The sequence below is a fragment of the Gymnoscopelus braueri genome (assembly GCF_963280865.1).
Source record: "Gymnoscopelus braueri genome assembly, chromosome: 5".
NCBI classification, from domain to species: Eukaryota; Metazoa; Chordata; class Actinopteri; order Myctophiformes; family Myctophidae; genus Gymnoscopelus; species Gymnoscopelus braueri.
In genome coordinates this window covers 36,075,950-36,099,859 of record NC_137606.1, presented here as the reverse complement: position 1 = coordinate 36,099,859, position 23,910 = coordinate 36,075,950, and the positions used below count along the sequence as shown (strand labels likewise).

General features: G+C 44.3%; 1 protein-coding gene across 1 annotated transcript in view; it reads left to right on the top strand.

The window, feature by feature from the left end:
• LOC308084923 (uncharacterized protein) overlaps positions 1-23,910 on the top strand; it is a 48,523-nt gene that overhangs the window by 6,799 nt on the left and 17,814 nt on the right. Inside the window, exons 5-10 of the mRNA XM_080427909.1 lie at positions 3,465-3,854; positions 5,540-5,772; positions 7,291-7,396; positions 7,910-8,056; positions 11,413-11,473; positions 12,389-12,552. Of these exons, the coding sequence (XP_080284035.1) occupies positions 3,465-3,854; positions 5,540-5,772; positions 7,291-7,396; positions 7,910-8,056; positions 11,413-11,473; positions 12,389-12,552 (1,101 nt within the window). The remainder of the gene's footprint in view (positions 1-3,464; positions 3,855-5,539; positions 5,773-7,290; positions 7,397-7,909; positions 8,057-11,412; positions 11,474-12,388; positions 12,553-23,910) is intronic.

Below are 23,910 nucleotides of genomic sequence, written 5' to 3'. Positions count from 1 at the left end.
TGTGTGTGTCCTGTCCGTGTGTTACCAGCTAATCTCCGGCACCGCTGGCCCGGTCGCTGCGAAACTGTGCACACACACTCCCTGGATGCCAATTCAGAACCTCTGCCTCAAATGTTTCACATGGGCCTGTTATAGCGCCACCAGGAGGCCGATTTGTGCAAAACCCATTTTTTTATATTACTCCTACAGATTTTATCCAAACGTCATGCAAATCGGTACACAGTATCTCTATAGTCATGTGATCAACACGGATCTGTCCGATTTCCCATATTCCATCCTCATTGGCTAAGGTTGGCTTCCAAAATTTGCAGGATGGGTCCGTTTTGAACAAAATGCCTCAAATCATGAAAGCGGCTTGCGATTTCCGTGAAATTTCACAAACACATTCCCACTAGGCCGAGAAAGAAATGCCACTTGACATTTTTCAAATCAGCCTCATGGTGGCGCTATAAAAGGCTGATTTGTGTTTTTAACTATAACTGCACCGATCTGCGTGAAACTTTGCACGCACACTCCCTAGAGGCCAAGGAAAAACATCTGCCCATTTTTCACATTTGCCTTTTATAGCGCCACCAGGAGGCCGACTTATGTAAAAAACATTTTTGGATATTAAGCCTTCAGATTTTATCCAAATTTCACACAAATTGGTACAATGATATCTATAGTCATGTGATCAAGATGGAACTGTTTGATTTTTCATATTTCATCCTGATTGGCTAACATCTAAAGTTTGCTGAAGTGGCCCGTTTTGAACAAAATGCCACAAATCATGAACGCAGCGTCCGATTGAGGTGACACTTTGCACGCACATTCGCACTATGTTGAAGAACAAATGCCACCCTTTAAAGGTATCATGACATTCATTTTCACTTTTTTTATTTTCAATGTTTTATTTGGGGTTTTATGACCTCAATTACACCCAAAAAACCTGAACTTAGAACATTCAGTGGATTTTCTGTGGTCTGGGGTTTTCTGAATAATTAGGCTGAAAAGTAATCTGAGCTTGGCCCTTCGACAGTGAGGTCACAGTCGATTAATCCCGCCCACTCTCCTCCTCGCCCCTCCCCTCCCCTATCCTTTCCTTTGGGGGGGGCGGAGCAGAGGCGATGATTGACAGGCAAAATCCCTCACCAGCGACACCCGCAGACAAAGATTTATATTTTCATTGCAGTTGAAAAGGCTTTAGAAATGTGAGAGAAAAACACCTGCCATTGATCACTGGAATGGAATTTTCACTTAAAACTTTTTGTACACTTTTGAAGGACCAGGACAAAGACTTTGAATGTGGTGTAAAAGTGAATGTCATTAAACCTTTAACATTGCCCTATTATAGCGCCACCAGGAGGCCGGTCTTTTCAACACTTTTCTTTTTTGTATTACTCCTACAAATGTTGTCCAATCATCATGCAAATCGGTACCCATTATCTCTATAGTCAAGTGATCAAGATGGTTCCGTCCGCTTTTTCATATTCCATCCTGATTGGCGAATTCCGAACATTGTTGGCCAACAATAACCTACCTGACCTGGCGGAGACCTGTGCTCCGAGGAGCACTTTTTCTAGTTTTTAAATGTATTCATTTTAATTATCCACAGTATCTTAAACAGTATATGGATCATTTCACTTCTAAACATCAACTGAGACATTGTGCACAGGTTTTCTTTGATGTTCCAACAGTATCTAATTCAGTTTCCAAAAAAAACTTTTAGCTTAAAGCTCCTTCTGACTGGAACAATCTACCGGTTCATATTCGGTCAATAACATCTCTTCAATTGGTTAAAACTGCACTGTCCTCTCACCTTGAGATAACCTGTTACCTATTACTTTACTAAGCTAAAGAAAGCATGTTCCAATTTCATCTGGGGCAATAGACGACACAAGTTACGTTTGATTTTATTATATTTACCATATGATAGAGGGGGACTTCCAAACTTTCAGTGGTATTACTGGGCTGCGCAATTGCGTACTATAATGTACTATTTATCCACAGACCACAGAGCCAGCATGGGTAGACATTGAAACCGAAAATGGCTCACATCGAGTGCCAGAGATTTTTTTAAACAGAGTACATCCAGTGCCAGAATTTCTTACCGTTTACGCCGATCGTTTTAGAGCTGTAGAAGCCACCACGAGGACCCGGATGTAAACAAAGGGTGTCTGGGCGATGGCCGAGGGTCCCATCTAACGACTGGAACAATAATATTTGTAACACGATCCGCCATTGCAGAGTGATGGCGCCCGTCGAAAATGGCTTGTTTTGGTCACTGTAAAAAAGTATGGAGATATGGACCTTTTTCTCCAAATCATTGGAGCGGACGGAAGGGACGTTTTTTGGACTGACATCACATCCATCCATTCCATTTTAAAGGGTCCTAGGATCATTCTTAAGTTGCGTTAGAGCAAAGTGTTAGACCCCAGTGGAAAAAAAAGAAATTTGAAAAAACGAAGATTCTCGTTTATGGCACTCAACGGGTGTATTTGCAAACATGAAGATTCTCGTGTTTGGCACACAATGTGTTAATATATATTTTTACTGAAATATAAAAAAGAAAAAATATATTTAAAAAAGCTCAGGAAACAAACAAATAACCCATTTGTATTAAATATGATGAATGTGGGGCACACACAGGAATGGTGAAAGAAACCAATGTGTCATTGTCTCATTTTAGCCCAATCTGGGGGAAATGACCTATTTAAACCAGGAGTATAGATGGGTTTCCTGTTTGTAAACATGAGAGGATGATGCGCGCGCAGTGGAGGGACGAGCCTGTAGAGGGCGCTATTACCCGCAGCAGCTCTGGCCATTGTACATTCATAAAAGAAATGGTCTTCACCGGGTTTAATGAAAGTAGATTAAATTTTGCAGTTTGTAATATCTTCTTTACTCAATAAAAATGATTTGTCGGAAGTTGGATCTGTTTGTATATAATAGCAGCATTATGCCTATTATGCCTATAATAGCAGCATTATGCCTATCTAAATCCCGAACAAAACAACAGAGTGAAGGGCGCTTCCGGTTCGTTCTACCCCAAGCATGCGTAGATTGCGCACTCTGCTCTGTGATGACGTCGCGCGGAAACCCATCTATAAGACCAGGGTTCCCATCTCTGGACTTTTAAAGGTCTAACTAAAATAGGAGATATTTTCCAAGACGGATATCTGATGTCATTTGAACAAATACACACTAAATTTGGTCTCCCAAATAGCCACTTCTTCAAATATTTACAGATAAGAAGCTTTATAACAAGCTTTTTTCTGCTTCTGTGTAAAATATGTCTAAAGATTGTGTAAAGTTTGTCTTGTCATGTAAAGTTTGTCTTTCCATTTCTTATCATTTTGTTTAAAAACAATAAACATATTGTTTTTTTAAATAGAAACATGGGGTAATTCCAAATAAAGAATTTCAACACACACACATTCCATAGCTGTCTTTTTTATGATTTTTTATTTATTTATTTTTTTCAGAGGAAACAGACCCCAAAAAGCTTGGAGGAGTTGGCCATCATCGTTGAGGTTCTGGAGGAGGATCTCAGAACCAGCAGTATCAGCCCTCAGCCCCACAACTCTCCCAACCCGCCCGTCTCCCCCAGCTGCTCCCTTGAGCCTGCTGACAATCCTTGGGGGCCTGAACCTCATTTATACTCCTACTCCATCAAGTATGAGGCTGAGATGCCCAGAACGACAAGCTACAACCTCACTGATGTCAACAGTCCGTCCGATGAATATAACAGCTGCTACTCAGACCTGCAGAGGACGTCTTTGTCACACCAAGGGTCAGGGTGCAGCAGTGATGAATCTGAAGACATGGTTCCCAGCCCCCAGTCCTTCATCTGCTGCTCACCAGAGTCCTACCAGGTAGGGCTGCAACTAACCATTCATTTTGAAATAATTTGTTAGATAATTCTTTAGAGTATTCAATTAATCCTCATTGCACAGTTAAGAAGTCATGGACATTTGAATTCTGATGTAAACCTTTTTTCCAGGGCGAATTTTCAGTTAGACTTTTCAAGTCAATCTGCGCTTTAAATGCATTAACAAAAGATGGCCTTTATTAAAATGCAAAAATATGGTAACTTGGACAAACAAGATAATAGCGTCTAATAATGCATGGCCTGGCCTCCCTCCCCTCCCCAATCTTTAGCTATGTGTAGCAATTTATCATGTGGGGTTTAGAAATGCACAAATCACTATGCGGTGATCAGTGGCAAAGCCACACTATACAGAAACAAGCACAGAATTTTGCAATAAGCTTCAACCAGCTGTCAGTTTGCACATGAACATTTTGGCTTCTACAAGCTGCATGATCTGTAGAGTCCATTCTCCTATGGCTGTGAATGCTGGACCCTGAAGTCTGCCCTACAGAAGTCCATGGATGGGTGCTACATAGGGGTGTGCCTAATTTCTAATTTCACGATACGATACGATACACGATATTGGGCTCACGATGTCGATACGATACGATATATGGCACTTTTTTATTATGAAAATATATGGGGGTGAAAAGAAGCAAATGCAAACAAATACTTCTGTTTTTGCATTATTATTGCAAAAAAAAAAAAAAAAAGTATACATATCATCACAAAAACGTATCGCGATATATCGCGGGACGATATATCGGCACACCCCTAGTGCTACATCAGAACTACATGCAGTACTAAACATCAGCATTGACAAACTAGCTGCTTACAGTATGGGCAGCAGAATCTGTCGGCGCTACAGCCTTAAACATGTAATGTTGCTGTTTGTAGGAATAAACACAGGAGCACCTGTATAGAGCGGACTGAAAAGGGGAGGAGCCAAACCTTTTTATTTTTTATTTTTTACCGAAGGGGTTCCCACATTGGGAACAAAGTACCAAAAAAACAAACACGGTTTTGCTTGGCCCTCTGCACTTGACTGCCTGGGATTTGCATGTTGCATGAGCTATTAAAGGAGAAATCCGGACATTTTAAGTGTTATCTTTGATGTGTAGTTACTCACTCACCGAGTTATGAAGTGGCGATGCGTTTTTCCAGCGATCCCCCTGTCTGTGAGTCTGGTCGACCCCCACCATAGGCATAGTGGGAGGCGCGTGTCTTAGTGAAAATCGCCTAATGCCACAGCTCCAAACTTCTTTTTTTTCCCACAAATCCTCCTCATGGTGTCTCCTGATACTTTCACATGCACTGTTTATCACTCACGAGCTGGCGTTCATGGTCAGCGACGTGAATGTTTTCCTCTCGCGTGAAATCTCGCGTCTCGCGAGATTTCACGTCCTCGGCTCACTGCACTCCTCGCAAAACACATCGCCACTTCATAACTCGGTGAGTGAGTAACTACACATCAAAGATAACACTTAAAATGTCCGGATTTCTCCTTTAACAGGTGTAAATATAAAAGTTGTCAAAGTGCAATGACAGTATATCAATATTAACAATAGTATTAACATGTATACATATAAATAGTAGTCAAAGTGTACAATCTGGGATCTACTGTAGCTTTTGAATTATAATTTTTCTGTTGATAGATTATTCTATTAATCCTTTCACCCCTACTATCAGGCCTTGTCTCCTTGTGAACCGCTGTACGCCAGCTGTGACCGGCAGCAAGACGAACATGTGGAAAGAGACAACAGGAAAAGGGAAAACCTGAAGGAGGAGTGGTTGGATCTCCAGAGTCCCAATTGGAATCAGGACGGCACTGTGTTCTTCTGGACCCAACTGCAACGAGAGGAGAGCCAGCTGAGAGACTTCCCTGACTCAATGCTGCTGTCCACGGACGTCAATGGGAGAACGTAAGTGTGTTTGGTCTGAATTACTTTTACTGGCCAGCAAAATGATACAACCTTGTTTTCTTTTAACTCTCTCAGTGCCAGACCCCGAGTTATCCCGAGTTTTAGGGTTATACCCTCAGTGCCAGAACGAGAAATCCCGAGTTTAAAAAAAATAATAAAAAAAGTGTTCAGAACCCAAGATATCATTATCTGAAGATTTGCAGTTCCATCCACTCTTTGTTTAACCTATAACTGAAAAACTTTGAAAACAAAAATAGAAAAAAGTTGGCACAGTTCGCAAAAAAATTTTTTTAATTGGCACTGAGAGAGTAAAAGAAAGAAATTATGTAGAATTGGTGGGTAAAAGAATCACAAAATAATGCATGAGAGTGAAGAACACACAGAAAATGTAGTGGCTCTCATATGGTGCATATACTGTATATATAAAATAACTAAATAGATGGGTGATTATAAATGTATGTTTGCCAATACAAGGTTCATACAATTGCATGGTCACTCTCATGCCACACAGGCTTGATATCATAGCATAACCTGTTCAGCGGGAAGCCAAAGCTCAACACAATGGCAGTAGACAGGAAGGAAGAGGGTAATGCATTCAGGGAAATTCAGGAAGATACCCTTGTTCTTCATTTACTGTATTGTGAAAAGCTCATTCAGCTCGTTTGATCACTCTACAGTGGGGTTTAATTTCATTGCCATTTTCATGAGCATCTTTGAAGTTTTAAACCATTCATGCTAACACCTGAATGACTGACAGTGCAGCAAATATGTTGCAGTTAATATTGCACATCCATCATCACTAGCTGTGGTACTTTAAGAAGCATGGTGAGAAAATCACCCATTGAGCAAACAAGAGCTTACAGTATGTCCTGAACCTATGTCATGTTTGCCTACTCCAACGTGTTGTTTGCTTTATAAACAAGCCATAAGGAGGACACTATACATTTACGTGGGTATTCCTTTTCTTGTTTGATAATGCAGCCTTTCAACCTAATTGTTTATAATGATTATAATAACATTTCAAATTCATGTGTTTTGTTTTTCAGTAATCTCTAATATTTATTGGACTTTCTGTTCATGAGAATATGAGCAGAGGATGTATATGACATGCTAAGTTCTTAGGGTCTCTCACAGTGGCTCTTCAGCTCGCACTGATTTGTCAGCTACAGTTATATCACTTATGACCCCCCTCTATATTTTCATCACTCCCCTCACTCAGGATAAATAAAAGCTGGGGATGCGACCAATTACGATTTAGAGACCAGAAACTCTTACTTGATTTTGATTTTGATTTATTTATATATAACAGAAATAAGTGCAGGTGAGAAAGAAAACCCATATAGGGCTTATACAAGATTCTCACCTAAAATAATAAACAAGTAGTAAGTTAAACATTGACTTTTAACATTTACTTAGTTTAGGTTAAAATAATGCAACTGCATGCCTCTTCTTAGTGCCAAGAGGTCATCATCATGATGAATTATTTTCATCCTCTTTGGTTTCTGCTTCTATGTCCAGAGCTCTTCATAGGGTGGTGTGTCTGGGGAAGAGAGCTCAGGGTTATGTCCTCGCTAAGAGGATGGCAGCACTCAACAGCCTGGACCTCAAAGACGGAGAGGGAATGGTAAGGATTTACTCACAAATGTATGATTATTTTCCTGTTTAGATTATTAAAGTACAGGAAGTTAGCTAATGTAGCTTGCTGATAGCTATAGTATACCTACAAGCTCACAACATGTCGCAAGGCTTGTAGATCTGCTATTTTCGCCGACCCAGAGAAGTAACGCTAGTGTTTACTTTAACCCATAAGAGCCTTGTGTTCAGGGTTGCCATGTTTGCTTATTACATGACTTTGGGCTTGTTTTTCACTAAAGTTGCTTGTAAATATTGGTAGTTGCTTATTTGGGCTTGTTTCCTAATGTTGCTTAAACCAGTGCTTGTCAAACATTTTCATGGCAAGGCTCCCAAAATTGATATGTATTTATCCGCAGACCAAGCTCACAATGCGACGCGTTGTGAGCCTGTAGATCGCCTATTTTCAAATAGCTGCAGCCTAGTTGCTTCTTTTGGGCTTGTTTTCATAGACCTGGTTGTTTATTCCTCTCACATAATCTGGCAACGCTGCTTGTGTTCCCAGACTGCGTTGCACCTGGCAGCTAAACAGAATCAGCATCTGATGGTGGAGGACCTCATCCACCTGGGTGCCAGTATCAACAAGAGAGATGGCTCAGGAAAGACCTGCCTCCACCTCAGCGCTGAGAATGGCTACATCCGTGTCTTGGAGGTAAGCGTAAACCTCTGCTCAACCACGTGTCTACCCGTGTTGAGTAAGCACCCTCTTAATCCAGGCGGCCTCCACCACTTATAGAGCGAGTTTACGCGTGTTTTCATTCTACTGGTGACCTGATGCTGCACTGAGGAATGATATCAGATGAAAGGTCATACAGTACCATTCTACACCGAGGAATGACATCATATCAAATGTCATACTTTGGTTTGGACATCATTTAGGCTGTTTTGTCTGTATTCTTTGGCACATACTTCAAGTGCAGACAGGTTAGAGTGAAAGTGAAGTAATCCAAGTGATGCTCGAGTTTAATGAATTTGACTAGGTTCATTAAATTAAACTAGCAAAATTTGCCGTCATTGTGTCGGATTTAGATCAGTCAAGGTCCAGCTCCACAAGAAGTTAGGACAACCAAATCTATGAATATAGTTTTCCTTCCATATTCCAGTTGTTTCAAAGGAGAGTAGAAGTACCGGCTAAATTATAAAAAAAATTATAGAATGCAATACAAGATTTGTTTTAAACACTCATCTTTTAATTATTATCATTACAAACTAATAAAATAACCCATGCTGTAAAAAAAACGTAGTTGTCCTTTAAACCGTTGTGGCTTATATCTGAAATGCCACTCACTGATTCCTTTTAAACATTTAACATTTTGTGCACCAGTAACGTTACGTTACTGGTGCACAAAATGTTAAATGTTTAAAAGGAATTAACACAACGGTTTAAAGGACAACTACGTTTTTTTTACAGCATGGGTTATTTTATTAGTTTGTAATGATAATAATTAAAAGATGAGTGTTTTAAAAAAATCTTGTATTGCATTCTATCGTTTTTTTTTTATAATTTAGCCTTTTTAACAGGCAGTTAAAACGTTTTGGCCTAACTAGGCCAAAACGTGAATCTGCCTGTTACAGCGTCACCATGAGGCTGATTTGAAAATGCATTTCTTCCTAGTGGGGATGTGCGTACAAAGTTTCACGGAAATTGGAGGCTGCGTTCATGACTATTACCAATGGATCGAATGCCCCCGCCCCCCAGTTAAAAATCACTAAAATCACTATAACGATAGAAAGCAATACATGATTTTTTTTTAAACAAATCTTTTCATTATTATCATTACAAACTAATACAAAAAAATACAAAAAAAATTACCTTGTTGTAAAAAACCAAAGTTGTCCTTTAAGGGTAAAGACGGTGAACAGACAAACATTTCTGTTAAAAACCCACTGGACTGGTTTTGTCTCCTGAAGTGGTGTTTTACACTATATAATTATGTACTGGGTCCTTTTTGTCATTTTCAAATATTTCATGCATGCATCATGCCCCTCATGATCTCTTAGGACTAGTGGGATCACATTATGGAACTCAGTACATTGTATATTTTTCTCACAACTACATTTTCTGTGTGTTCTTCACTCTCATGTTACAACTCAATGACACCCAACCCATGCTATCTGAAATCAAGGGAATAAAGAACAATTTACAATTTACAATTTAGGCATTTAGCAGACGCTCTCAATCTCAATCAAGTGATTTACAATAAGCAAGGACAACACAAGGTAATACATCAAATGCATATGAATAGTAATCTAGGATCATAAGTAATTCAAGAACCTATCATCAGTGGTAGAATATAGAATACCATATATAACAGTAGAATATAAAAAAAAGTCAATAATCTGTACATTGAAACTATACACACTATAGGATGCCAGGTCAACAATGACCTGGCATCTGTCTACATAACATGCTATCTAAATTACATTTTAGCCTTTGCACAAGCCTGCAGGGTCATCGAGGCTAGGGCAAGTGCTACGGGCTAAGGTGGAGTCTGAAGAGGTGAGTCTTCAGATTACGGCGGAAGATTGGAATGTACAGTTCTGCTTTCTTTTTGCTTTTGTAAGCGATTGTTTTGTCACGCCTGTTCAGTATGTACCACCTACTGTACGCCCTAAGGAACACTAACGTGTACAATGTTACTGCTTAACATGCAGTCGGTGGCAGTGGCTCTCAAATGGAGTCTACTGACCGTGAAGTCAGGTCACAAACAAGTAGGTCAGATTACCCAATATACCGGGTGGTAAATAATCGTCCATAATCCCATCAGAATATCTTGAGATCCACTTTTGGTTCCGACCCTGTGGTGGAGACGAACTAGCCTGGTAAACCCTCCCTCCGGAAATCTCATTTACATTTGATTTCAGGAGTGAGTCTGGCCTGATCGCCCATTCTGCAATATAGAGCGTCGCAGTTCCCGCCCACTTCCTGTTTTTTTTGGTGCCGGAAGAAAAAACTCAATGCATTTTTCCATTGACATTTCCAAAAATATTTATATCTATTAATTTAAGCCTCGAATCAAGCCATCATGACATGACATGAATCATGACCATAAACGTTTGATTCTGTGATTTTTTTTTTGTTGAAAACGGCAAAACAAAGGGTATCTATTAAATATAGTATATCATATAATTAAATATAAAATAAAAAAAAATCACAGAAAAAAACGTTTTATGGTCATGATTCATGTCATCTCGTGATGGCTTGATTCGAGGCTTAAATTAATAGATATAAATATTTTTGGAAATGTCAATGGAAAAATGCATTGAGTTTTTTCTTCCGGCACCAAAAAAAACAGGAAGTGGGCGGGAACTGCGACGCTCTATTGGCTGTGTACACCAAATGGACGAGCCTATCAGCGTTGTCGCACATCGTTCTGTGATTGACAGCGACAGTTGGCCAATCAGGTGGCGAGTTCGAGTGAGCCCGAATGAAGCCGAGTGCAGCCTGAGTGCAGCCGACAAAAGACGAACGGCAGCCATTGTTGTTTGTGCGAGTGCCTTCACTTCTTACTTTCGTTTATAAAACGCTCTCAAACTTATTTTTTGAGGCACGTAATTTACTTATAAGATATCGTTTGGATAGAATTTAGTTATTTAACTTCATATATGTGGTCAATTAATCATGACAGAGCCTATTTAAAAATAAAAATTCAGAGAACCGGCAGGGGTGGACAGTGACACGCATGTATCCGAATAAGGCACCCTATTTTGGGTATGGCCATCTCAAAAGTCCCGTTGCGTCACATTAGTCGCGGAGGTGGTAAAAATGCACTACAATTGGCTGAAGGGGAAAAACGATCATTGGCTGAAGGGGTTATCAGTCAACGGTATTACTCCCGCCCAACTCCAGCCCACAGCCAATATTGCAGAATGGGCGATCAGGCCAGACTCACTTCTGAAATCAAATGGAAATGAGATTTCCGGAGGGAGGGTTTACCAGGCTAGAGACGAACGTGGCAACTGTTGTATGTATGAGTTATTGTTCAACCTGATGTTTATTTACTCTAGGTTCTGAAACGCATGATGCAAGATGGTGTCTATGTGGATGTGGAAGCTATGGATAACTCTGGTATGTACTGTAACCTTATGTTATGATTTGCTTGAACCTCAAGGCTTGTCCTGAGCCACAAGATCTGTCTAAACAAGACCTACCTTATTCCAAGGAGATATAATTGAGGTATTTGTGTGCTGTCTGTCTGTATTCAATGTATTTGTGTGTGTCTAAAGCCTTGGTTACAGTAAAGGTTTATTGTACCTATGTAGTGGGTCATTGACTCTCGATCATTTGGCATTACAAAACCACAACAACAGTGTGTGTACACTTTTCATTTCAATGTGTTCTTTATGAGACTCTCCAGACATGTCCGGTCGTCATGGGATGAAAAAACTTCTCATGAAAATGACAGATGAAGATGTCTGTCTGTCTGTCTGTCTGTCTGCCTGCCTGCCTGCCTGCCTGCCTGCCCATATATATATATAAAGGCTAGATGGCTCAAGGGGGCGTCGCAAGCGTAGCTCAACCGCGGCCATCTTGCGACAGTCAATCATAACATTATGTCTATGGTGCATGTACTTTGAAATAACCATAGCGTGCTCAATTTTCATCCGATTTTCAAACGGTTTGGTGTTTTGTAAACACCAAAGATGTAGTTATGATACTGCATACTTATAATTATAATCATGTATATATCTTTTTTATAACATTAAGTATGCAGTATCATAACTACATATTTGGTGTTTACAATACACCAAACCGGTTGAAAATCGGATGAAAATTGAGCACACTATGGTTATTTCAAAGTACATGCACCATAGACATAATGTTATGAATGACCGTCGCAAGATGGCCGCCATGTGGCAACGTCGTACTCCATTGGCCAGCAGCGCGGGTGAGTCATCTAGCCTTTATATATATCTATGTGCCTGCCTGCCTGCCTGCCTGCCTGCCTGTTTTCGTGTTTACAGTGTGTAAATGTGATTGCAGGGCTGAGCGTGTTGCAGTGTGCTGCGCTGGCTCAAAATGTGATCGTTCACGACCTGGAGAGGAGCTCATGTCCCAGCCAGTCCAGGCTCCTCACTCTCCGCAAAGAGCAGATGATGGAGACCCTAGAGTGTCTGCTGCACATGGGCAGCTACCTGCACACACTGGTCAGTGGTTATGATCATGTAATAATATAACCTCACTCGTTGCACAAGAACAACATCAAAACATGGTACATTTTCTCTGTAAATGGGTTCATAATGTAATAAGCACTGAAAACTGACATTCATTATAGCTTCTCTAGAAAATGTCCAGGGAATCAGGTCTGCACATTTTCCGGAAATGCCCTTTACCGTAACAGGAGAACAGGAGGCTATATACACTTACCGTAAATCCTCTAATAGTGACCTCTATTCAATAAAAAACTGGGTCTCTATTAATGACCGGGGGCGTTGTTGAAACAAGCGATTAAAAGCCTCTCTTCTAATACAAGCCTCTTTTTGTACAATACGATACAATAATAATATAATACAAGTCTATTTTCAAAAAATACAGTCCTACTTAACATAAGTACGCAAACACAGACGCTTCAAGCTACGCAAAATTGATTTAAAGTTGCATTCAAAAATGCTAAATATTTAATTCTTAACATACTGTAAAAGAAATATAGGCCCCTCTCTTATATGCCTCCTTTCAATAATAACCAGTTGTACAGTTGAAACAAATAAAAGCCCGGGTCACTATTAGAGGATTTACGGTAACTGTAAATAGCCTGTTTGATTATGCGAGGGCCTTTGTCTGGGTAGGGGCACATGTTAGCTACTCCCGCTTAACAACGTGAGGATCAAATGACAGACAGATTAATTGAACTGCATGACATAATAATAATACACTTTATTTATATAGCACCTTTTTAAACAAAGTGCTTAACAACATAAAATCAAACAGTAAATCATAAACAATTTGGGAAAAAATAGGATGACAAGACAACACACAATGGCAGTATCAATGAGAATAGATGCATACATTTCTGCCATTAGGGGGTTAAAAATGCTTTTTTTTTCATATAATTTTTTTTTTTTATTTAGATATAGAAATGGTTATGGGGCTAGCAAGCCTGAGGTCCAATGGGAGGCTGTTCCAGAGTCTAGGGGCCCTGATGGCAAAGGCCCGGTCCCCTTGGTCACCAGCCTAGACGAATCAGAGGACCTCAGGCTACGGACAGGCACATAGGGTTCCAGCAGCTCAGCTCGATATTGGGATGCCAGGCCGTTAAGAGCAATAAAATCTTAAAATCAATTCTAAAGGTGACTGGCAGCCCGTGCAGCTAGTACATGCAGTTGACACACCCACATACAGCAAACTTTATAAGGACTGCAAAGTTCAATCAAACATTATTTTTTTAAGTTCACACACAAATTATATTGAGGGTGCAAAGGAAGGCTATACTGTAGGAATACAGAAGGGAGGATAAATTAATAACAACACTTGAGGTCGGTTGCACCAAGAGGGATTAAGCTTTAACCTGGTTTAAATCAAGGTTTATCTATTAATCCAGTTGCACCAAACTTTAAACCTAGTTTCCACTAACCAGGTTTAGTTTTAAACCATCCTTTTAATCTTGGTTTTCATTTTCACAGTAAACCTGGATTAATGTTAATCCTGTTGCACCACTACTTTAAACTCCAATTTAAATGTCAGTAAGGGATTAATTTTAAACTTGCAGTACAGGTGGTTTGAATGTAAACATGGCAGCATATATCAGATGGCTTCATGAAAACGAAAGAGTAGCTCAAAGAAAAATAAGGGACCGTCTAAACCCAGTCGAATGTTATGATAATGCTGAATTTAAAAGGCGGTACAGATTCAGCAAAGTTTAAATGAGGATAATTGATCAAATTGGGCCTGCAATTGAACATGGCAGTGACAGGAATGCAGCTATACCACCCTTGCTCCAGCTACTGATAGCCTTGCGCTTCTATGCAACCGGATTTTTCCAGCTGGTGGATGGGGACCTTTTTGGAGTACATAATTCAACAGTGAGTAGGATTGTTGCAAGGGTATCACCAGCAATTGCATCTTTGAAAAACCAGTATATAAGATTCGCTCCAACAAGAGAAACATCTGCTGGCTTTTACAGAAGATCTGGTTTTCCAGGAGTGCTAGGAGCAATTGACTGTACTCACATCCCCATTCAAAACCCTGGTGGAGCAAACGGAGAGCTGTTTCGCAACAGGAAGGGACACTTTTCTATTAATGTTCAGGTTGTGTGTGACGAGGAGGCCATGATCAGCAACATTGTAGCTCGATGGCCAGGATCAACACATGACAGCCGCATTTTTGATAACAGCCACCTCTGTGCTCTGCTTGAAAGTCAGGCATTTGAAGGCCACTTAATTGGTGACAATGGATATGCCTGCCGTGCCTACCTGATGACCCCCATTTTGTACCCTCAAACACCAGCAGAGAGACGGTACAATACCAGCCACATTATAGCAAGAGGTCTTGTGGAGAGAGCGTTTGGACGTTGGAAACGGAGGTTTCTTGTCAATTCTCCGTAACATACTCACTATGGGATATCAGCGCCCCCTGGCGTTGATGCAGAGCTACATACCATAAACTCCCGGGCCATTCATTGGCTGAGAAGGGTATGTCACGTGTCCGGTAGACCGGAAGAGGTATAAAACCTCTTGCGTGACGTGGCTCATCCTCTTTCGCTTCTCTGCATGGCAGATGCAACAGCTCAAGACATACCTTAATAATAACAAACGTAACTTTGATCAGGACAGAAACCAGCTTTAGCCCACTCGGTGGTACTTGTACTAACCAACGGGTTTTCCTCCTATTAAAAAAAAAAAAAAGTTTTATTATTTCCGCTCCCGCGGCTATCTTCTCTTTCTTTCTTTTACTGCTAAAGCAAGTTTTCCTCCTTTGAGTTTTCCGCGCTCTTAGCCTTGCGGCTGAAAGCTAACAGGTTAGCTCGAGATGGAGGTTCCACGTCCCTGCGTATTGCTGCTCTGCCGCTTGATGATCGCCGGGGATGACCCTCGTGGTTTCTGCATCTCGTGCCTCGGTCTCTACGGGGCCGGGGCATTTCCAAGATGCACCGGGACGCTGCGAGGACTGCGCTGTTCTCCACGCTGCACCTCGATAGCCGCTTAGCCATGGGAACGTGGGTGGTGGGGCCCACCACGTGCGCTCACAGTCCACAATGGGCCCTCCGGCAGTCCCGGCTGCGAGCGGCGTTAGCCCCCGCTCGCAGCACCTCCAGGCTGCTACACAAGCCGTGCTACGCAGCACTGCAGCAGCCGCTAGCACCGTGTCTGGGAGAACCAGGTGCATCTACCTAGCGGCACTTCCTCCCCCTCTTCCCAGCCGTCTACTCCGCTGCCACAGCAAGCGTACCGGGCCAGCGGTGCGTCGCCAGGAGACAACGAAGGGGCTCCGGCGACGGCGGCATAGGCGAGGGGAGAACGAGGCAGAAGCTCGTGAGTGAGTTAGCCCAGACTAGCTACGTTAGCTGCTTCGCTAGGTTAGCGTCGCCTTAGTCAGGCAGTGTTTTGTTGGCTTAACACCCATGCAACAGGTTATTAACAGCGTTGTCCTAGCCTAGCTTGCCTCGCTAGGATAACACCAGCTTGTTAGCCTTCTCACTCTGTGTATCGAGCAAACCTCGGGGGCTTCTGAAGACCTTACTCGATGGACAAGATGGACGGCTCCTCGACTGCCAGAAGGCCATGTTTAATGAAAACGAATGTGTGTTTAAAAGTACAAGTTTTTTTCTGCCAAAGAAATAAATGTGTTACATGTTACAAACGATCTCGTTCTTTCACGTGGCTTGAGTGCAGCGGAGCAGTGGAGTCCCCTACCGCGGGCTTCTCTGCTCCAATGCTCTCTGTATATAAGCCCATAATGTCTGTGATGCCCGAACTCCGGTATCCCAGACATTGATGGGCTAATATCTGTGCATGTAATGTAAATGTATCAACGTTCTCAATTACATAAGCCCACACTGTCTAGAACACCCGGGTCCCGGTGTTCTAGACATTGTTGGATAACATCTGAAAGAGCAGCGGAGCAATGGAGTCCCCTGCAAGCGGCCTTCTCTGCTCCAATGCTCTCTGTGTATAAGTCCACAATGTCTGTGATGCCCGAACTCCGGTATCCCAGACATTGATGGGATGATATCCGTGCATGTAATGTATCAACGTTCTCAATTACATAAGCCCACACTGTCTAGAACACCCGAGTTCCGATGTTCTAGACATTGTTGGATAACATCATATGAAGGTAATATAAAAACCCACATCACCCCTGTCCGCCAGAGGGCGCAAATGCGCCAGTGGAATGGGGTCACGCCGGTTTTTGCCTTCCGTCCCACAGGAAGTGCTCACGCACCACTGTGAACCGGAAGTACTTCGGTCAGACATGACCCCTTGGCCGTACCGCCTCATGTTTTGCAGGCCACGTTCGCCTTTAACGAGCGACAAAGCATCCCCTACGGGGAGGAAGGTTTTGTCGCCTCACGGGCTTCCGTCCCACAGGAAGTGCCCACGCACCACTGTGAACCGGAAGTACTTCGGTCAGACATGACCCCTTGGCCGTACCGCCTCATGATTTGCAGGCCACGTTCACCTTTAACGAGCGACAAAGCATCCCCTACGGGGAGGAAGGTTTTGTCGCCTCACAGGCTTCCGTCCCACAGGAAGTGCCCACGCACCACTGTGAACCGGAAGTACTTCGGTCAGACATGACCCCTTGGCCGTACCGCCTCACGTTCGCCGCTGGAGGGCGACAAAGCACCTCCTAGGGAGGACGACTTTGTCGACAAGAGGGCGGCGGCCAGAGTAAGTTAGGAAGAGAGTAATGACAGTAGCGTCGATCCCATTGTGAGAATGGAATGCGGAAGTGCTCTGTCTACGTCAATGAGATAGTTCCAATGTTGGAACTATAGCCCATAGAGGCCCGCTTTGCGGCGAGATCGAAGCGTGACGTTACTCTCTCTTCTACACTCTGGCGACGGCCAAGGTAGGATTAATGATTGATATATATATAGTTTTCACTGTATATATCTTTGGGCTTAATTCTGACGCCGGGGTTTTTCCCCGTGGCCAGTCTCGTGACTCCTCCGAGTCCTCCGTTGGCCCGAGGGTTAGCACCGCCGGCGGCAGTGGCAGCGTCACTGGTCCCCATGGCAACGCTCCCACTCTCCGAGCGGCCGGTGACGTCATCGTCCAAGCCACTCGCTCGGTGTGTGAAGCAATGGAGGTTTGCAAGCCGAATGCTTAGGTATTGCTCACAATACTAATGGGTTTCAGGCTGCATTTCTCCACAAAAACCCCCCGTGACAGAAAAAGTATTGTTTTCCCGTGCAAGGGGCCCAGCAGCCAATACTCTGAGGGAGGAAGTTTCCTTCCTCTTGAGCATGGGCGCTATTAAAGGATTACTTCCGATACTTCTGTTTACTATCCCAGTACATCAGCGTTACACTGTGTGTGTACAGGGTTTTTCAGTACAGCAGTGACACACTGTGATTGTACTGATCAACTCCCCTGATCCGCAACAACACATTGTGGTTGTACTGGTGTGTTTTCCACGTGCTCTTATGCATATAATCTCCTATGTCGGACACGGTGTTGTTCCTCTCATGCAGAGGATAAGGCAACCATGTCTCTGAGAGAGGGGGTTCACTCTCTCTCCATAGTGAGTATGTTACGAAGAATTTGTCAAGAAACGCAAGGTTACGTTGTAACCCCGGTTTCCTTAGAATTCAGAGTAACATAGTCAGAGAACTATCTATGAATCGGAACCAACTGGTTTTCTATTCGTAATATTTTCTGGTGGAAAAGAAGGGGGGGGGGGGGGGTACGACCCATTCTGAATCTGAAGGGTCTCAATAAATACTTGGGTCAAAGAGCGGACCTCTGTCTCCGCCATTTTGGAGGGACAGATGCCCCCTTTGCCGTACCGCCTCACGGACTACAGGCCTCGTTCGCCACTAACGAGCGACAAAGCACTCCCTAAGGGGAGGACGACTTTGTCGACGCTCCGTCCGGAGCCTTTGGGCTCAGACGAGAGGGCGACGGCCAAGGTAGGCTTACTTCGGACGGCCCCGTTTGTCAGAGTGACAGCGCCGTTGGTTTCCATGGAAACAGACAGGCTGCGCTGGCGGACAAACCGGATGCTGACGTCAGGCAAGGTCCCCGTGACCGGTCACGTGACCCCGCCGGGTCCTAACGGACCGTTAGTACCTCTACTGCCTCGGGCGGTCACCTCAGGGTTAGCACCGCTGGCGGCAGTGGCAGCGTCGCTGGTCCCCATGGCAACGCACACGGGGTTAGCGCTGCTAGCACCAGTAGTAGCGTCTTTGGTCCCCATGGCGACGCACACACAAGAAACCGGTTCCCTTGGAAACGGATCTCAACGTTTCTTGGCTCATGGTGATTTAGCCTTGACTAGCTTGTTAGCTGCTAGGTTTGCAGAACCTCCAGTCAGGCTACTGTTGCTTCGATTGGCGGCTAACTGGCCTCACTAACAACAACACATTGCAGTGTTGTTTTTTGGTGCAGCGCATAGCCAGCCCCGCTAAAGCAACACCACGGTGGCCACCTTCCACCGCTACCCTTCCACGGTCTCTAACGGCCCCGCATGTGCGGGTCCGCTGGATCACGTGGCGACATCACCGGTCCAGTTGGAAACGTGTGCGTTGTCCGCACTGGGTGACATCAGAGCCCCTCCTGACTCGCTTGCTGAGGCAGCTTGTTGGAGAGTTTGCAGTCCGGAACTGTTTTACTATCCCGGTACTTCAGTGGTACACTGTGTGTGTAGGGGTTTTTTCAGTACAGCAGTGACACACTGTGGTTGTACTGGTCAGCTCCCCTGATCAACAACAACACACTGTGGTTGTACTGGTGTATGACCCTCTCTGCGGACGGTGCGGTAAGGAGATGGGTGGACCAGCATTGTTTTCAATGCTTATTTCCACGTTCCTTTCTATCCACCACAGTCAGGAGGTGGCGCGGCACACAGACGTGGCCGTTTCCCCACTTGACGTCGAGGGGTTTTTCACCGTCACCGTCCGTCGAGCGTCTTGGTCCGTCTCAGCAGACCACCTTCATAGGGGATCTCGCTGGGCTAGACCAGGCTCACGGCGCGTCTGTCCCGGGCGGGATAGACGGCGTTTCGGCCTAGGGTCTTCTCGCGTGAGGCGACAAGTCACATACAGGCTATGCGTGCAGGCGACGGGTCTCATGACTTCGGCCTTACACCTGTTTCGTTTGGACAAGCCCCACGTGTGACCTTTTTTCCCCGGAGGTGGATGTGGGCTCTTGGAGCCCCGTCCACCTGAGGTTGTCATGTCCTGATCGGAACCGACAACACCACGACCGTGTGCTATGCCAAAAAGCAGGGAGGCCTGGCCTCTCCAGTGTTGGACAGGCTAGCTGGCGATCTGACGCTGTGGTGCGACGCGCGCCTTACGTCAACCAGAGCCTCACAGGTACCGGGCCTCCTGAACAGTGGAGCGACTCTGTTGTCCAGGGGCATTTTTTGGTACGCAGATTGGCCTCTCCTCCGGAGATAACAAGCCAGATCTGGGCCAGGTTGGCCGACTGAACTGCTTTATGCATTCCCGTCACTGGAGTTGGTCCTCTCAACTTGTCAGACTCCACGGACTGTCAGTGCCACTAGTGGCACTGGCGTGGGGCGCATGGAGGTTAGGAATAATCCTCTCCTCTACAACGAGCCCTGGGCCCTCCCCCCGATCAGAGATCTGCTACGGCAGGCAGGGGTCGGAATTTTCCACAAGCAACCTCAGGACCTAGACCGGTGGGCTTGGCCCGTGAGGGGGAGACCTTGACTTCTTATGGCCTGCCCCCTGAGGTGGTAGCTACCATCCAGGGGGCGAGGGCCCTTTCCACGAGGTCTGCGTACGACGACAGGTGGAACCTGTTCGTGTCATGGTGTCTGGGTCAGTCACCGCCGGTTGAGGCCTTCCGGGCCTCGGTACGCAGCATCCTCATGTTCTTGCAGGACAAATTGAACCAAGGTCTGGTTTTCTCGACGGTTAAGGTGTACCAGGCGGCCATTTCCGCTTGTCACGTGGGTTTCGATGACATGACGGTTGGCCGACATCCGCTGGTGCGTAGTTTTATGAATGGTGCCAGGCGGGCCAGGCCGGTCTCTAGGCCTCTGTTCCCGGCCTGGGACCTGGCGGTGGTGCTGGGGGCGCTTTGCCTCCCACCGTTCGAGCCTTTTCACTCTATGGATCTGGAGATCGTTAGTCTCGAAACGGTTCTTGTGGTTGTTTTCACTACAGCTACACGGGTCAGCGACATACATGCGCTCTCAGTAAGTTCGGAGTGCATGAGGTTCTTGGGAGACGACAGCAGGGTTTGGTTAAGCCCAACATGGCGTTTGTTCCCAAGAACGGAATGGTGACCCAGACACCGGTTGAGCTGATAGTTTGTCATCCGCCTCCTTTCGCTTCGGCAGAGGATAGGCGGCTGCACTGTCTCTGCCCAGTGAGGGCGTTGAAGCTCTACTGCCAGAGGACGGCGGTCGGCCGGTCGTCGTCGCAACTTTTTGTCTCCTTCGGCCCAGATGGTCGGAGGAAGGCAGTGACTAAGGCGACGCTTTCTAGATGGAGTGTGGATGCCATTAGGCTGGCCTACGTCAGTAGTGGCGCTCCAGTTCCAGAAGGACTGAAGGCTCACTCTACTAGAGGCGTGGCTACTTCCTGGGCCCTCTCCAGGGAAATGTCGGTCCAGGAGGTGTGCGCGGCCGCAAACTGGTCGTCTCCATCGACTTTTGCGGCTTTCTACAGCCTGGATGTGGCAGCGGCGTCAGTGGCGCACGCTGTACTGGACATAGCGGCTGTCTCTACTTAGGGTAGGGGAGGTTAGGCAGGTCTTTGTGTAACCCGCCTTTTTTCCCTTCTCTACCTTCCTTCTCTTGAGTCCCCTCGGAACCACCGTTGGTAGGTTTCCAGGGGAGGAGGCCCTGTTTCCTTGTTTTCACTTATGGGTCAGACTTGTGTCTGTTCATTAGATGAATAGGCAGACTTGGTCTGTCAGGGTCCTTTTCTTTCAATTATATACCGCACCCCGGCCCGGGGGGCTGGGGCGCCCGTGAGGCCGAAGGTCACGTCCAGGGGGACGGGGCCTTATGGCTAGGGGGCGTGCGGACCTGAGATTCGGTATGGCTATAAGCCCAGGGGGGTTTATGCATCCCATAGTGAGTATGTTACGGAGAATTGACAAGAAACTCAGGGTTACGGATGTAACCCCGGTTTCTTTAGAATTCGGAGTAACATACTCACCTAACACCCCTGTTTGTGTGCATCTGCATGCAGGAAGCGTGTTAAAGAGGATGAGCCACGTCACGCAAGAGGTTTTATACCTCTTCCGGTCTACCGGACACGTGACATACCCTTCTCAGCCAATGAATGGCCCGGGAGTTTATGGTATGTAGCTCTGCATCAACGCCAGGGGGCGCTGATATCCCATAGTGAGTATGTTACTCCGAATTCTAAAGAAACCGGGGTTACATCCGTAACCCTGAGTTTACCTGCTTGAACAAGCTTTGAACAAAGCTAGAGACAACATTGACAGTCATTGTTGCAGTGGCAGTGTTGTACAACTTTGGGAAGAGATATGGAGATGAGCTGCCAGAAGAGGCGGAAGGTCCCCATGATGACAGAGAAGATGACCAGGAGTGTTATATATTGTGATTACCATTATTGACACCTGTTGTGCTGTGATCACCATGATTGACACCTGTGGTGTAAATGCAAGCCAAAGGCATCTCAGCCAGAACAGACCTGACCTGAGGTGAATAAAGACCATTACATTGGGAACTACGCTCTGTCTTATTTGTTGTATACAGTAGTGTTGGATGTAGCCTACTAACCATCAAGGAGATACAACAGAGGACCACCCTGCTGCCACTGCAAATGGAACTGCTGTCCGAATGACCTTAATTGAGAACCATTTTGCTGCTTAATTAGGGTGTGATTGATGTACACACAAAAGGTCAAATGTATATGTTTATATACTATAGCAAACTGCATATCTATGCCTAAATGAGAACTTCTCTCTAACAATCTATTGAACCTATTGTTCCTTTTGTAATTATAATTATCACTTATATTACTGCTACAAATTGTTAATGTCATATTTTCCTGTATTTTATTGTGTAACACCATGAACGCTGTTCAACGCCTGTTTGGTTTGAGGAAGATCCTCTGAATGAAACATGTCAAATAGTGTCCAATGTTAATTTATTAATAGTCAAAATAGTTTACAACACACATCTGCAGATAAGTATGCCAGCCAATGCAAACAAGCATAAATGTATCAGCTATGATTGTGCAGTATATATAATTGTATATATATTTGTTATATATTGATGAAAGGCTTTCTATTGTCATCATACTCAAAAGAACAGTTGCCTTGTTTTGCTTCCTTTTCCTAAATAAATATGCTCAATTCAAATCATAGCCTTCACCTGGCATTTATAAATGATCCACATAACCAATTATAATATTTCAGTAGTTACATTTGCAAACTTAAACTCATTACAATACTGTACCAACAGATTAGTCCATTCCCAACCATGCATCTATTTACACTAGACTTCATTAAGAAGAAATTGCATTGGTGGTAAGCCTGTCATATTAGCCATAAGTGCATCTTTTTGAAGCTGCAGTACTTCTTTCTGTAAAAGAAGCACTTCTCTCTGTAAATTTGCATTTTCGATCTGTATTAGATTCTTCTCTTTCTTTAATTCCAGTACATCAAAATGATATTCATTTGTGTCCTTTTTCTGCCTCTTGCTCTTTGAGGGGCTGACATGCTGAGCCGTGTGTGGCTGTCCCGGGGTTGCTCCATTGCTGCTGACACGTTTTGTCACGATGGCAGGAGCAGAGAGGGCAGCAGTCTTCACATGTGCATCATTGTTATCTAAAAAAGACAAACAGGATTTAAAAACTAGTACAGTAGCCTACAGCACAATTGTACAATGTCTCATACAGTGGTGTAAAGCATTGGTTCTCAAAGTGGGATCCGGGGACCCCCAGGGGTCCTTGAGGGGGTACCAGGGGGTCCCCAGCAAAACTAGTTAATATGGCGTCACAATCATTTTAACCACTTTAACCATATTTTATACTATGGCTATTTGAAAATAGCAGATCTACAAGCTCATAGCGCCGCACTGAGTGCCGTGCTATGAGCTTGTAGATCTACTATTTTTGAAAAATCCTGGCACAAAAATATTTTGAGACCGGGCATCCGCAGCCAAAAAAAAACATCCTTTTCGGGGTCCTTGACATGGAAGTTTGAGAACCACTGGTGCGAAGTAACTAAGTACATTTACTCAAGTATTGTACTTTTTAATTTTGAGGTACTTTAATTTACTGGAGTATTTCCAATTTTTTTTCTACTCCACTACATCTCAGAGGCAAATATTGTACTTTTACTCAACTTTAGTTACTAGTTACTCTGTAGATATAAATTACATTATAAAAC